Source organism: Brienomyrus brachyistius, chromosome 9 (assembly GCF_023856365.1).
Source record: "Brienomyrus brachyistius isolate T26 chromosome 9, BBRACH_0.4, whole genome shotgun sequence".
Classification (NCBI taxonomy): Eukaryota; Metazoa; Chordata; class Actinopteri; order Osteoglossiformes; family Mormyridae; genus Brienomyrus; species Brienomyrus brachyistius.
Window position 1 is genome coordinate 15,992,653 of NC_064541.1, and position 16,299 is coordinate 16,008,951.

Here is a 16,299-nt window from a genome sequence, read left to right on the forward strand (position 1 = left end):
GTGAAATCCGTGAATTTTGATGGTCCTGTGAATTGCAGGTGATTGAGGGAGAAGTGTTGGTTTGTGGGAATCTTCAAAGATGGGAGAACTTTCTTACACCCTGAGGAAATATTAACAACAACCCCTCATGGCACTCATAGAAGAGACTGATCCATGTGAAAGAAAATAAGAAAATGGATGGATGGATGAAACGGAGCAAAAACAAAAAAAAATCCCAGACCTTAGACAAGGCAGTGAATTCACACACACACACACACACACACACAACTATCTTTCTGGGGACCCTCCATTAAGTTCTATAGGCAAAATCCCAATTATAACAACCCTAACCCCCACCCAGCCCTAACCTTAACCATAAATAACCAACCAAAATACAAGACTTTTGGCAATTTTAGTATTTTGATTCAGTGATTTTATTTTCACAAAATAAGTTTCCCCAAGTGTCCCCATTATGTCCAAATAAAAGTTTTTTTTTTCACATTGTGGGGACATTTGGTCTCCAGAATATAATATATACATAATGCGTGTGTACACAAGCAAGCAGGCACATTCTCTCACACACACATACACACACATACACTCAGGAAGTAAAACTTTCACAGAACATATATAGTGAAACAGAGTCACACATACTTCAGCACAAACACACATTCACACATAAAACTAGAGGTGCAACACACCCCCTTTTTAACTTGATGACCCTAACCTCACAAAACAGGAGAGGGACAATGACTGAGACACACTGAGAACATTAACAGTGTGTAAGTGACATTAAGAAAAGGATGTTTAAAACAGAACTTCACAGAATTTTTGCTGTGAAAGGGCACCAGTTCATTTTGGATTACACATACACATAATATATATCTTTTATCTCCATGTATGAGGGGGGGGGGGCACATTCCTGTTCTTATGTCTAGGTTGTGCAAGATTGTGATCAGCCTTTTTTTAAAACCAAAACAGAATGAAGCAAATGCACATGAATAAAAATGCAAGATAAACAGTGACTTAAAAGGCGGTTTGTTCTGGCTGGTCTGACTCAACAAGCTGACTAATCACAGCAACACAAACCGCAGCCCCATTCCAACAACGACTCTCCCAGCAAGACAGGACACCTCAGACTCACCTAACAGACAGAAAACAATGATAATAACAATGAAAAAAAAAATGGTGAAGGTTTCATCACTGAACATCCACCCTCACAAAACTCCAAACAGCCATCACATCCTCACACACAGCGGCAGGGAAAACGGCTCGCCAAGCAGCATAAACGCTCTTTAAATATGGGACCTGCATCCCCACAGCACATACACAATGCACTTTGGCCACCGACGCACCATCTACATCACGGTTTACTGCGCACTCTGAAAAACATCAGGCCTATGTAGATATTCTAAGGCAGCAGCGAATATATTGCTGCCTTAATACACCCTTAATGAAATGTTTACCCACAGCCGAATGTTCTTTGATGCAGTATGTACACAAGCCCAGAATAACTGCGCTGCAGAACATTTTGTACCCATCTATTCCCAGAATGCACTGCATTACATACACTATATATATATATATATATATATATATATATATATATATATATATATATATATATATATATATATATATATATATGGCAGACAGGTACAAAAAGAAAACAAAGAAATGCATGTGCGCGCACACACACACACACACACACACACACACACACACACACACACACGCCAGACGAAAAACAAAAAAACAAAAAGTAATGTATCCATCCTTTATTAAACAGATATCTATTACAAAGTTATTTCCTCCAAAATTAGCTTCTTTCAGTCAATGCATAATCATTAATTGTCTCTAATTGTTATAAATCAGTTGGCAGTATTCAAACAGCAATTCTTTTTTTCTTGGAACATAAATATAAATTATGTGCAAAAGGTCTGAATTCATTGTGAAACGACAACTGAAAGCTATCGTTTCACTCTTATCATTAAGATCCAATTCAGTACCGTTCATCCTGGTCCCATTTAAATCAACCCATGCCTGTGGATACCGGGCGTCTCAGCAGCGCCTCAGCACTGCATGCACATACTTTCAGCTCGTCTTCTGGTGTAAAAACACAAGCCCCCCCCCACCCCCCTAACTCTGTATGCTTTGCATCTTAAAAGCAGGCTTGAAGATAGCAGACTTAACCCCTGCATGAAGACGCAACCCGATTCCATCCATTTCTTAGCAACAAGTATGACGTGAAGAAACTCATGAGAAACCGAGCATTCAGAGTGACCCCATGCAGACACAAGGCAGTATATGGTCATGGCCTCCTACACGACACTCTGCAGCACCGGATCCAGACCTGCATGTCCATGTTACCCAGAGACCTCTTAACATTGCCGTGTTGGGAGCAGGTGTTCGTGCTCGAGTTGCGTGGGAAAACCAGGGCTCTTACCCAGCGTACATCAAAACCAGGAAAACACTGAAAATTGGTCATATCCAATTGTATTTGACATATTTTATTTCAACTACTTTCAAGCAAATCTGAAAGACAAATAATAATAATAATAATATGTACGTGTCAAATTTTTGGTGACCTTTTGGTAAGATACCATGTATTACAGAACCCGCTAAATGGAACAAAGTCATTTAGGGCCAGGCAGTGTGTGTGTAGTGGGGGGGGGAGGGGGGGGGGGGTCCATTGCTTCTTCAACCAATGTGGAAATAGAGGACTCCACCACGGAGTCAAAAACTTCATGTAGAAAGCGTTAAAGTCTTTCAACGCACGTTTAGAGGAAAAAAAAGAAAACGGCGATAATTTTTTGTCCTTTCAGGTTCCCTCGACCCACTTCCGGTTGTAAGGCAAAAGTATTTGCTTAAGTTGGAGGAAGGCAAAGAACACACACAAAAAAAAAAAGATATAAATTAAAAAAAAAAAAAAAAAAAAAAAAAAAAAAAAAAAAATCGGCTGAGCTGCATTAGGATCCTGTAATGGGAACATGATAATAGAGTATGCAGAAGAATGGGACATTCAGTACTGCTCCTGCAGACCGCATGTGAAACGGAGCAAAGGGATTCTCCAGCAGGACATCAGGAAACGAAAGGTTACACCGCTGGGCACGAATGCTTCCGAGTAGCTAGTAAAAATAATCATTATTATTGTCATAAAAAGAACCCAGAGGTGTCAGAACGCTATACATTTTGCACATTTGTAGCACAAATACACAGTGATCACAAAACAAAATGACAAGCTTCACAATAGTCATGGCTTTCTGTTTACCTCTCTACACAATATACAACCATCTTAATTTCAATGATTTATTTTTTTTTTTTCTTAGTCCAAGGAGGAAAAAAAAAGCTTATGTACAATAAGTCATTATTATTACTTCTGGCCTAGTAAATATTGTCATTTCATTTCATAGCTCAAACAATCTTTTTGTTTGTTTAAATTTTAATATTTCTTTATTACAAAAATGAAAACCCATCAGAAACACAGAACGGATTCAAGAAGCCAGAGGAAGTCAAGTTCTAAAAATATTTAAACCTTTAAAAAGAAGACATTCAAAAATTGTTTATTTTTCTGGTTAATAAAAGAAAGATACACTAATGAATTACGCATAGTACGTGTGCACGTGTACGTGCGAGTGTGTGTGTCAGATCATGTATGCTTGCACGTGTTTGCGAAGGTTTTAATGTGAAAATGAGATTTTTATATGAAAGATGAGTGTCAGCAGTGACACAGAGAACGTCACAAACAAAAGCAAGAACAAACCCTCAACGCCGTACTTAAAAGCAAGAGCTGCACTGACTCGTGGGCTGACCAGCTGGACGTGCATTAATTAATATTCAAATAAATTACGAGAAGCCACTGCTCATAATCGTGTCGCCGCGTGACTTCTCCCATATTGCACCTGCTGTTCAAGTTTGTCCATGAGGATACCGGAGCCAGGGGCCAATTACGCTGCGGGCCGAAGGCCCCGTCCCGCGAACGGACGCCCCCGCAAAGTCCCCCAAATACACCCTGCAAACTGAACCAGCTACGAAAGGCCAGCAGGAAGGAAAGCGTCAGGACGACAGGCTCCCTCGAAGGTGGAGGATGTGGGAAACCAGCCGTGTACGAGGGAATATTTGGGGGGGGGGGGGGTGTGCTGGGATTCCCCCAACCAACCCGCCCCCCATGAGATAACGGTTATGCAGGCCCCACAGATTTCCAAGCACACGCGTTAGGGCTGCGGATTGAAGCTTCCCAGCACTGCTGCCCACATGCCCATGCTGGGCACCATATTCCCTCAGTGGGGGGGGCAGCCGACCAGTCAATTCGTGACGGCTGTGGCCCACAACAAGTGCAAAGACCTCAATTCCCCCCACCCCCCCCATCACCACTTGGGGCCACTGCTACACTATTCAGGCTGCACATAACCCCCCCCCTCCCTACACTCCCACCTCCCTCTTCATGTTTCTCACTGACTGGGGGGGGAAGCGGGAGGTTAATTGTGAGAACACAAAAAATGCTGAGCTGAAAAACTAGACGGTACAAAAACTTAAGACATCCATGCCACCGCACACCACGGCTGTTTCAACGGCATGAGACAGAGCAAACCCACCTACGGCCACTTCCTGCTCTCTCTTGAGGTCTGATTGGTGTTCCTATTCTACTGCTGTTTCGGTTCACGGAAAGCATGCGGGGGCACAATGAAGATGACCCCGCACCCCCCCCCGATGCATTGCCGGTATACACTTTAATCCTAGCCCTGCAATATAATCATGTTTAGTCTTAACCTATGCTTCTGTCTTACCCATATATATAGAATACATCTGACACGCATTATAGTCTGCTAGCTTTTTCATTATCGTCTCCCAGGTGAAGCACCTCTCAGGTGTACAACCTCCCCCAGAGAAGACGCCGTAGATTTGAAGTTGGCAAGAAGTGCTCTAAGCTTTTCACAGGAACACTGCACCCCCTTCCCCCCCCTCCCTGACTGAGGGTGCCCCACTCTGACAAAACGCCCCCACTACAAGGGAGAGGACCGTAAGGGATTGAAAATACTACATGTAGTAATAATAATAATAATAATAATAATAATAATAGTAAAAATGATAATGAGCATGATGCTAATCTAAATTGCAGTAAATGCAGAAAGAAATCAAAAACTAAAGTCAGTCCCAACTTGTCAAAGTCACAAAGTGGGCGGTGGGCACCAAGCACCTTCGTAACACTGAAAGCGGTGACCTCCAAGCCTTCTCACCTACATCCCAGGATCGCCGGCAAGCAGGCGGGACGGACCCGGGAATGTGCCACTCAAAAGCACTGTCCTCCCACCCCGGAACAAGGCTGACCGCCCGCATCGGCCACATCCCAGCATGCACTTCCTGGCATCCGCCATACCCCAACATGCAGGGCTCATTTCCCATCATGCCTCACCCCTGGCTTGGGGGAAAGAGAAAAAAACAATAAGTTTTGTGACACAGCTGCTGGATGGTGCCGTGCTTTAACGGTTATGTCCGGATGGATCCAACGAAGCTGATCTCATCAAACGCTGGCGGCGAAAGGGAACCGCACGTCCCGTAACTGAAGCGGCCCGTTTCGCTCGCCATGGATCGGCACGAGCATGAGCGGAACCGTGGGCCAAGCTGACGAGATCAGGCCGAGGAGAGACCTGGGCCAGAATTTCACGAACGGACACTGGGAACAATAACTAACAGTTGCAGTAATATAGCAGTGGCCGTAATAATAATAATGATGGTGAAAATGCACGTGAAAGTAAATCCCGTTATTTTTGTTAGTTTTTTCTCGTTTCCTTTCGTTGACCGTGTTGCTGTTGGCTGGTAGGCACACTAACAGGCACTGCATGCGACAGGAGGGGGCAGCTACGTTGCAGTGTGTGCGTGGGGGAGGGGCGGGGCGGGGCAGGGGGGGGCGGGGCTCATTTTTGTCCAGTGATGGACTGCGATATGGATCGAGGGGGGATCATGTCCAGCAGGTACTCCCGCTGTCGATCGGCCAGACTGGACACCTTGTGGGCTGCGACCCCCCCAGGGTTCAGATAGGCGATGTTCACCCCTGTGAAGGAGGGAGAGAGAGAGGCGATCAGCCCCCGCCTGGCTCCCTGGACGCCTGTCATGCGACCCCTGGCTCCCATGTCGACGTCGCCTGTACCGGGGATGCTGTAGAGCTGGCGGCGGCTCTCGTGCTGCGCCCGGCCGCCGGAGCTGCCGCAGCGCTTGCCTGTCATGCCCATCAGGCTGCTGGCCACCGAGAGCTGGGACGCCTGGGCGAAGTTGGAGAGCACTCCCTGGGCGGAGCCGGACAGGCCCCTCTGGAGGGAGGCCGGTGGCTGGGAAGCCTGGGGCTGAGACACCTGGAGGACAGAAGAGGAACGTCCCCCCCGGACCGATGAGAGGCGAGCGACTGGACGACATCAGTGCAGATAAATGAGGGAATGACGAGGTGGAGGGGCAGCCCGGGGGGGCCCCGAGCCACGCCTGTTGGGCTGACCTGTCTGAGCGCGTGGTGTCGGATCATGGAGTCCGGCTTGCTGATGCTGGGCACGGTCTGGGCAGAGCTGGGGGACAGAGCGGCTTGCTGCTGGAGCCGCTGCTCGATCTCCTGTCAAACACACACACGCCACAGGGGGGCAGTCGTGATCAGACTGGATGGCATCCCAGCCTCAAGTAGCCAGAGTATATTTTCAGGAACAATCCATTTCACCCCTCCCCCACCTCTCCGCCACAAAAAGAATTACAAGATGCATCTGTTAAATAACAGGGGCGTAGATAAAAAAGCCCCCCCTGGCAATTTCTCCTTGCTTCCTCCAAACCAATTTTACACATAATTTTACATATTCAGGAGCCCCTGTAGAGTGTTGGGCCCCCGGAATCTGCCAGAGTATCCATGCACCTGCTGCGCCCCTGCATCCCAGCGACATGCTCACCTGCTCCTGCTGCAGGGCTTTGACGAACGCGTTCTTCAGCCGGTTAGTGTGCTCTGCCTTAAGCGCTTTCTTCTGATTGCTTGTCATGCAGAGCTCGCACAGGATGCGCCCGCCCTTCTCCTGCTTCCAGTGCGGGGTGAAGTCAGTCTTGCACTGGGCGCACATGAAGGGCTCTGTGCGTGAGGGTGGTGCTCGCATTTTACCTGCAGTGGCACAAAAAAAAAAAAAAAAAACAATTACAGTCCAGAAGAGGGCGCCAGAGAGGACCTTGAGAAAACGGTCTAAGTCGGGTATTAGTGTTTTCTTTTGTTATTTTTTGGAGGTCACAAGCTTTTTTTTTTTTGTCTAAATAGTTACTCACAGCATTAAACGATGACAATACCCCACCGAGAAAGCCGATGCAAATCCTAAACAAACGCAGCAAGCTGAAGTTCCATCTGGAGCACCCAGCTGCTACGGCCCCCTCCCTGCCGCTCACCCTGGCTGTCGATGACGCTCTGCACCACCTCCTCCAGGCCCACCATGTAGATGAACTCGCTGTTGGCGGCAGAAGGCAGGAAGTGCAGCAGTGGGGCCGGCGGCTTGGGGGGCGGGATCTCCAGCAGGGTCTTCTCCAGCTGCTTGCGCAGGGCCAGCTTGGCAGCTGCCTGGCTGCTAGCCGAGTCCGACAGAGAGCCCACTCCCGGGCTGGGCAGGGCAGAGGGGCTGACCGCGCCCACCCCCGCTCCGGTGGCCTGCATGTGAGCCAGGTTCATGTAGACGGCGGAGGAACCCGAGCGCTGGGAGGTCGACACCTGCTGGCTGGTGGCCTGAAAATACAAAGACGGGCCGGGGTCAAGGACACTCATGCAAGAGGCAGCTAGACTGTCAGACTTGGCAGAACAAGAAGCAATGCAAGGAAATACCACCAGAGGGGGAAATGGTTAAGGAGCCAGCAGGAACGTTTAAGGAGAAGTTCACACTAAACTCAGGCACCGAACTCTAACCCATCTAGACATTATACAGTGATATGCAGTATTTGGATCCTCTACAAATAATTCCACCAAAGCAGAAATACTACAATATACTTGAAAATGCAGAGGTGTAGTGGATTATCGTCATACCCCAATAACCTTCACACTGCATCAACAAAAAGCATCCACAACGTAATATTATGATATATCTTATACCACCCACAGGGGACCATAAGCCAGCCGAGCCTGCAGTGGTATCAGCTAATTAACCACAGTGCAGGAGGTGCTGTACCTGCTGGTAGCCGACGGCCCCAGCGACGCCGCCTGTGGAACAGCGCATCACACCGGGCTTGGAGGGCACCCTCTGACCCTGCAGCTGCGCGGGGTTGGGTGCGATGACGCGGGGCGACATCATCACCTGGGGCATGGAGGTGCTGCTGGCCGATCGGATCACAGTGTGACCCTGTGAAGGCAAGGGGGACGCGAACAGTTAAAATTAAACAGCCTCATACAAATGAAACTGACACTGTGGAAAAAGCAGAAACGATGGAATGAAGCTGGGTAATGAAATCAAAACATAAAAAACAGGAAAATGCATTTTTACAAAAAAAAAAAAAAAACAGTATCTGGAACAACCACTAGGTGGCAGCACTAACACTGGTAACAACCACTAGGTGGCAGCACTAACACTGGTAACAACCACTAGGTGGCAGCACTAACACTGGTAACAACCACTAGGTGGCAGTACTGACACTAGTAACACAAAAGTCAACAAGCTGCCAAAAGGCACCCTGTGGGGGTGGGTTTGGGGGAAAAAAAAAAAAAAAAACACTGATTCATCTCGGATGAATAGCAGCCAAAAAAAAGAGAGAGACACTGTGAGCCCTTCTGTGCACGGGGAGGTCATACTGCCGAGCCCATTTCCCGCTTTGTCATTCTAACGATGACACCACCCCCACCCCCGAACAGTAACTAAACTGCCCCCTACCCCATGAAGGACTACGTACAAGTAATAATGAAATGACGCTTTAATTTCCATTCGCACAAATATACACAGTTACCATTGCGCACAGCTTGGGCTCGAAGCGCAGCATCAGTTATCTGGCAAGCTATTCCTCCAAGGATGGGATTTGAACCAGCAACCTTCCAATCACAGGCACAAAGGCCTGGTCCACTGAGCTACACGCCGCCCTGCCGAAACTGTGAGACGCACAGACACAATGACCAAGGGCAGGAGTCTAAATCCTGGTCTCACCTGAGCTGTTCGCAGGTTCTGAGTCTCTGGGCCGTGGTGGCCAGGACGCGATGGCAATTTGGTGGCCCCCTGGGAGCCGTGGATGGCAGACGTCTGCACGGAGGAGGGGGCATTCTGGACCACAGGCACCTGGGATGGACACAGAGACGTGACCACCAAATGAGGGGGGGTTCCGGGGGGAGACCCTTCATCCTGAGTTTAAGGAGTTCCATTTCACTAATAAAAGTCACTGTGCTTCAATGCTTCAACATCCAGGAGAGCAACTCGCCTGTGTGTGCGGCACTCATAGTGAAGAGCGATGTAAGTGTGCGCACCCACACACACCCACACACACACACACACACACACACACACACACACACACACACACACACTCATGTAATCTTTTTGGGGACCGCTCATTCATTCATCCATCCATCCATCCATTTTCCAAACCACTTATCCTACTGGGTCGCGGGGGGTCCGGAGCCTATCCTGGAAGCAATGGGCACGAGGCAGGGAACAACCCAGGATGGGGGGCCAGCCCATCGCAGGGCACACTCACACACCATTCACTCACACATGCACACCTACGGGCAATTTAGCAACTCCAATTAGCCTCAGCACGTTTTTGCACCGTTGGGGGAAACCGGAGTACCTGCAGGAAACCCCACGACGACATGGGGAGAACATGCAAACTCCACACACATGTGACCCAGGCGGAGACTCGAACCCGGGTCCCAGAGGTGAGGCAACAGTGCTAACCACTGCACCACCATGCCGCCCCCACTCATTCATTCCTATGGGAAAAATGCTAATGCTAACCTTAACACCTACCCAGCCCTAACCGTAAGTAACCAAACAAAATACAAGTTTTTGCATTTTTAGTTTTTTCATTGCAGTCACTATAAAATTTCTATAAAATAGAATTTTCCCAGGAAACTGGACATTTGATCCCTACAAAGTAAGGTATACTTGGACCACACACACACACACACACACACACACACAGTTATATTAATGGCATCCTAATAAAGGATGACAAAAGTGATGAGGAACTAAAGTTCTAGCGCTACTTCAAGGAAAAACAGCCTAATATACAAACTACATACATAGTTTCAGGATATCTGCACGCCCCCCCTACACACACATGAACAGCATCTGCAGGGCTCGGGGACGCCTCGCAACCTCTCACCTTTTGCACCAGGTTCTCCTTCTGCATTTGGCTCTGCCGCAGCTTCTTCAGTAGGACCAGCCGGGCTTCCTCCAGACGCAGCTCCTCCTTCAGGGCCTTGATCATCTGCTGACGTTCCTCGCCGCTCTTGCCCTGGGGTGCGGGTGAAGGGGGGGGGGGGGGAGGTTACTCCGAGAGGATAAAATGCAGAGTGAGCTTCGCATACCTCCGGGGGTCGCATTGGGGCCCTCGGGGGGGGGGGGGCAAGCAGCACAGTCGGCTCTCCGCCTGCCGGCTACCTTGAACATCTCCACGTTGGCGGCCCGGAGCCTGTCTTCAGAGCGGGAGGAGGCCCGGGGGCTGGAGGCCTCATTGTCGGACAGGACGATGACATCTGGAGATGGCGTGTGACGCTCCCGGTCCGGCTCGCTGAGGAGAGAGACACGCATACAGAAAGGGACACCGCATGAAGGCAAAATTCCACCTGCATACAAATTCATCTGTCAGGCAAACAATCCCCAGCAAGCCCCGCCCTCCAGTCCTGGGGCCCCACCTCCCTCACCTGCGCCTGGCGCTCATGTCTACCGGCTCGTCCCCCATGTTCTCCTTGCCGCTGCGGCCCAGGCTCCCATGGGCCGACACGCCTCCTCGTATGGTCCCGTTCAATTTCTCCTCATAGGCCGCCGAGCCAGGGCCAGGCCCGCACCGGGGGTCTCCTTCCAGGCTGGCCAGGTCCTTTCTCTTGAGCAGAGCCAGCATCTTGAGCCTCTCCATGGCCTCGTGGCCCTCCATCTTGAGACGCTTGGCCAGGGCCTCCTCACTGCCCTCTGGTGTGTCCAGGCCACGCTTCAGAAGGTTCAGCCTCAGCGCCTCCTCGCTCAGCCTGTCCATCCTGGGCCCAGAGAGACGGGGGTGGGGTTTGTGAGCGCAACAAACCTGACACCGGGGGTCTCACATGACCCCATGACCAGCAGCTACGTTTCGTCTAAGTCGTTTCTTGCCAATAAACCTGCGCTTCTTTTAAATATGCAGGAGTTATATTCCATATAAACAGTGACGAAAATAGGACATAAACTCCCAGCCATGGAAGGATACAACAAATAAGTCTTGATACGTATCTGGCGAGTGAACAAGCCCTCCGTCCAACATCCCTACGACCAAAAACATTTCCAGAGTCAGTACAGGAGGTCACTACTAGCAAAGGGGACGTGTTTATATTGTCCAAGTCAGCTGTCTACCCCAAAGTGATAAATCGCAAACCAATAAAGTAGATGTTTACACAACCCACATCTGCACCAGCGGCCCCAAAGTCCTGTCCCACACAACAGACGCTTCATGTAACCATCAAAAACCCCAATGGCGCATAGAGAGTTTAGCTACGGTATAGTTTCCAAACCAGATTCAAAAGGCCATAGTGAAATGGAAGAAAGTGAGCCCAAGATTGGTAGGGAGCCCAAGGTACGGTATGCAAGGCTGGAACAGACCCCAACTACACCTGTGTTTGAAAGCAGTTCAATCTCCTGGGTCCAGAGAGGGTTTATCAGCCCCCTTGCCACTGAGCTTGGCTTCTGCATCTTCAGGTCAGTAAGAGGTGGTGAGGGGAGGGTGACATTCCATCATAGTGCCGTTATACCTGCCACCCAGCTACCCACAAGCCAGAGCCCTGCACCACCACTACCAGCTTGCTCCAGCTACCAATGGGAAAAACTGCACAAAGGAGTCAGCTGCGATTTGAAAGAGAAAAGCAGAGAGAGAAAAAAAAAGAGGTGGGGGGGACAGGAGCAGAGAGGCGGTCCGGCAGAGCCCTCGCCCTCTCGATGCGTTCGGGTCCTTTCACGTCCAGATGCATTCCTGTACTCGGCAGGGCTTGAGCTGCACTTTGTCTTTGTTTGCTGTGAGGCGGCTTCCCCCCCCCAGCATATGTGACTCATTGGTTTCCGTCTTGCCCATGGTCACACCCAACACTATGCATCAATTAGACGGCATTTTCTTCCCCCCACTAATAAGCACTCAAGAAATAACCCTGAATAGCAGAAGAAAAAAATAAAATAAAAATCAGACAGAGGGAGCGAAGGGCCAACGCACATATGCAGGATGCAATTTGAATATTATTACATTAGACAATATAATTCGAAGGACCACCCTTGCAGAAATAGTAATGTGAAAAAGATCTAACAAAATCTAAAACAGCATCCTAGGTGGTTTCCAGACAAAAATCAAATGTGAAAAATGAAATTCTTTGAAAAGTTTTTTCCCTTTCCTGAAGTGTCAAAAGCCAACGGAACATTAGGGTCTAACCCAACTACAAAAATCAGTGCGACTAAGTTCACACTAAATCACCAAAGCATGCACTTCCGTCAAGCATACCTTACGAAAGACGTTGTCACATCAAACCTCAATAAACGCGGGATCACCCCGCTTGGTAACACGAAGCATAATGGCGATCAGCCTTGCGGCACATTTTTTGCCCAGCCGGGTCAGGAGCGCTTCATGGGATCCCGGAAGGCCGACAGAAACAGACGGACCTGCTGACGAAACCGTACGCGACCCTCAGATTTGGCTCGTTTGCCCCGATAAGGAGCCGAAAGCACGCCGCGGTGTGGCGGACTGGAACGCGAGCGGATGCCACGCGTTTCCGGATTCGACTCCAATCCCAGAATCGATGCAATCCATGTTTGGAGTCAATCGGAGGGCACGAGGACTCTGAAGCTGCGTCATTTCTTCGTAATTCTGACTGCTTGATATCAGAGCTCCTCTCTTGAAACTTCTCCTTTCAAGGTAATTCCTCTACTCTCTCAGCCTAGCTGTGCTCTTGGTAGCTTTTGGGGGGGTGGGGGGGGGTGGTGTGCGACTCAGCGGGTTAAGACACTGTGCCACTGACCAGAAAGTTACTGATTCATATCTCAGGGTCAGTAGAGTGATTTCACCAACGGGCCTCTGAACAAGGCCCTTAACCCTCAATTGCTCCAAGGGGTTTGCTAAAATGAACAAAACGTAATACAGAGACATACCGGAAGTGTGCTGAACTTTCAGAAGTCCGAGCATCGAAATGACAGCATTCTCCACAGTCGCGTATATGGATTTTCTAGACTGCATGACTGTCACGATAACTTAGAAGCTAGATAATGCATAAGCAGACACATGCAGAGAGGACAGGACCCGCTCCTAGCCCAGAGTCAGCGTGGACCTTCACGGGTCCATGCCCACTGCACCAGCATGATTGACCTCTGCGCCATCGCAGCCTCACACCTTCCAAGGCATGCTGAGTTCAGCCATCCATGGGCATCTGGGTGTCACCCAGACCTATGTTACTCTCTGGGCTGGAAACCACCGCCCACGTTTCAGCAATACTCGTTTGCCTGCAGTTTGCTTCTGGCCCCCATGATTTTCACGAAATAATGCATTATTAGCCATTTGCACAAGTATGAGTACAAGTGCATTGAAACGCTTCTTTCTGCATAACCCATCTTACTTTCCTTTAAGCCACATAGACACTAGTGTCTCATGTGCCAAAACCTGATGATCACTCCCATGTGAAGTGAATACGGTTGAGCATCTTGTAAAAACTGGTGCGTGTAAAAGTCTGGTACATATTACATGGCAAGCTAACATTTGATACTTCTAGGTCGACATGTGGAATACAGAAGATGGAGGCAGGGATGAAGATCTGAGTGATGGGTCAAATCATTTTGGCCAGACAACTAGGTCAGGGCATCTTGAAAACGGCAAGGCCTGCGGGGTGCTCATGGCGAGCCGTGGTGACTCCTCAGAGTGGTCCAACGGCGAAAAAAAAACACAATCCGCCAATAGGGTGTTGGGCAGCAAAGACTTGTTAATGCAGCATGTGAATGTGGGCTCTCCCGTATGCTATGAACCAATAGAAGGGCACAAACGGTAGACAATTTTGATGATGGTCATGGGAGTAATGCGTCATGACATACCGTACTTTGAGTGCTGCTTTGGACAGGACTGCGTAGTCGCAGGCCAGTCAGAGTGCCCAGGCTAACCCCTGTCCCTCATGGAAAGTGCCGACAATGGGTGCACAAGCATGGGCACGAACCGGACCATGGCGCAAGGAAAGGAGGTCACCAAGTCCGATGAATCCTGGTTTCAGTTGCATCATGTAGACAGCCAGGTACGTGTCAAGCACCTGTAGGACGCATTGGGCCGACAAGTCCGATTCACGGCCACGTAGCACTATACGCAGTGGGGCTTGTACCAGATGGGACAGCGTTTGTTCACATCTCACACCAACAAGTCTTGGACACTCGACACCCTCTTGGCGGATCAATGTTTATCCCCTCCTTGAACCACTCTCAATAGGTAATCACCGCGGTTGACCGTGAGATACCCACAAGCCTTGCTGTGTCAGAGATGCTCTGTCCTAGTCGTCCTAGCCATGAGAATCAGGGCCTTTTCAAGGTCATTCAGGTCTTTATCCCTGTCCATTTCTTCCGCATTCAGCACGTTGACAAGTACCATTGGCTTACCATCTAATATATTCCAGATCCAAGTGGGGGTGGCCATAATGCTCAGGCTCATCAGTATATCTATGCCTGAGAGTGAAGCTCGGGGTCTGAGCTCAAGGTCAGCCATTTACCCAGGGACCTTGGAACCCCATGCCTTTGCCCAATGGACATGTGACTGTTCTACTGATGACAGGATTCGAACTGGCAACCTTCTGATCACAAGCACAGAGGCTTAACCCATGGAGACACCCCCACTTTTTTGGGTTTTTTTTTACGTGTACTAGCATACAAGTCAAAAAAAGACGCCTGAAGCACCAAGCTCTTACACATGCTGGATCTTTCCTCCTCCTCCACAAAATATGAGCATCTTAAGATTACACACAGGTCTGGCTTTCAGCCACCACCAGCTAACTCCAAGAAGGACATTTTAATAGTCATGCTGGAAATTGGGAGGGGGGCAGCAGGGTGGCTTAGAGAGCAGCTTCCCACGTCCAGGGACTGGGTTCCATTCTTGCCCTCGGCTCATGTGCGAGTCTGCGTGTCCTCCCCATGTTCACATGGACCTCCCCCAGGTATTCCATTCCATTTCCTTCCTGTTGCCTATAAGCATGTCTCGAAAATGCTCACGGGGCATGCATGTCCCGTTTTAGACTGCCATCCCACTCAGAGTGCTCCCCTGCCTTTCACCCTGTATGTTCTGGAGTTCCAAACGTACCACACAAATCAAACTTCACATTTTCCGAAGATAACTGTGCATGGAAAGACTAAATCAATGAAGGTGTGGCCACAGAAACAGATCACTGAACACCAAAGAACCATCATACACAATCTGTAGATGCATCCATAGATACATCTTCTAAACACTTATCCAGCTTGGTGGGGAAAGGGGGCAGGAGCATCTTCCAAGAGGCGCAGTGCACAAAGCTGGGGTGCATGCTGGACAGGACGCCAGTCCATTACAGGGCAAACTCTCTCTCGCATGTAATGGTCACTGACGACTGCAGGCAGAAACTGAAAACTATAGGGCACCCAATGAAAATCCATGCAACACTGTGAGAACTCAACACACGTGGAGCTGGGGTGAGATTTGCACTCTCAACCATACAGGTGCGAGTTGAAAGTGGTGCACCGATGTAGACATGTTGGCCGACACGATAACCAATATTTTCCTGTAATTTTAGGCACACCATCAAAGACCTGAGCTCTTAGTTCCACAAATCAGTAGTGACTCTGATGTCAACGACATTACTTCTTAAGAGTGTGTTATAGTGTTTGTAGAAACCGCATCATTTACTGCAGACTGAGCGAAGTAGCACCACCTTGGGATGCTGTAGTAAGACTGTGAGTGAGTAAGCTATAAAATCATTCTCCAGTATAGAAAATGGCTGATTGTCCAATGAGATCAGCTCCATTATTTTAGTAGTTATCTCTTCAGCTTTGGTGCTGCTAACTTTGAATATTGACCATATAAAGATTTAATATGGAAAAGCAAAAAAAAAAAATAAATAAAAAATCGACCAAGCTCACTGACCAATGTCACACATCAGACCAATGTGGATGTCTTGAT

At 48.9% G+C, this 16,299-nt stretch overlaps 1 protein-coding gene across 4 annotated transcripts in view; it reads right to left on the reverse strand.

Annotated features, from left to right (window-relative positions):
• Positions 1 to 1,742: 1,742 nt before the first annotated feature.
• The window catches only part of LOC125748726 (transcriptional repressor p66-beta-like), a 28,331-nt gene continuing 13,774 nt past the window's right edge, over positions 1,743 to 16,299 (reverse strand). For 2 of the 4 annotated variants that reach the window (XM_049025229.1, XM_049025228.1), the window contains exons 2-10: positions 10,826 to 11,155; positions 10,563 to 10,692; positions 10,285 to 10,416; positions 9,111 to 9,239; positions 8,148 to 8,318; positions 7,381 to 7,711; positions 6,903 to 7,105; positions 6,467 to 6,577; positions 1,743 to 6,329 (exon numbers count right to left, since the gene is read on the reverse strand). In XM_049025229.1, the coding sequence (XP_048881186.1) occupies positions 5,895 to 6,329; positions 6,467 to 6,577; positions 6,903 to 7,105; positions 7,381 to 7,711; positions 8,148 to 8,318; positions 9,111 to 9,239; positions 10,285 to 10,416; positions 10,563 to 10,692; positions 10,826 to 11,154 (1,971 nt within the window). In that variant the 5' untranslated portion in view covers position 11,155 and the 3' untranslated portion in view covers positions 1,743 to 5,894. The remainder of the gene's footprint in view (positions 6,330 to 6,466; positions 6,578 to 6,902; positions 7,106 to 7,380; positions 7,712 to 8,147; positions 8,319 to 9,110; positions 9,240 to 10,284; positions 10,417 to 10,562; positions 10,693 to 10,825; positions 11,156 to 16,299) is intronic. The other 2 variants (XM_049025230.1, XM_049025231.1) reach the window with 2 other exon arrangements.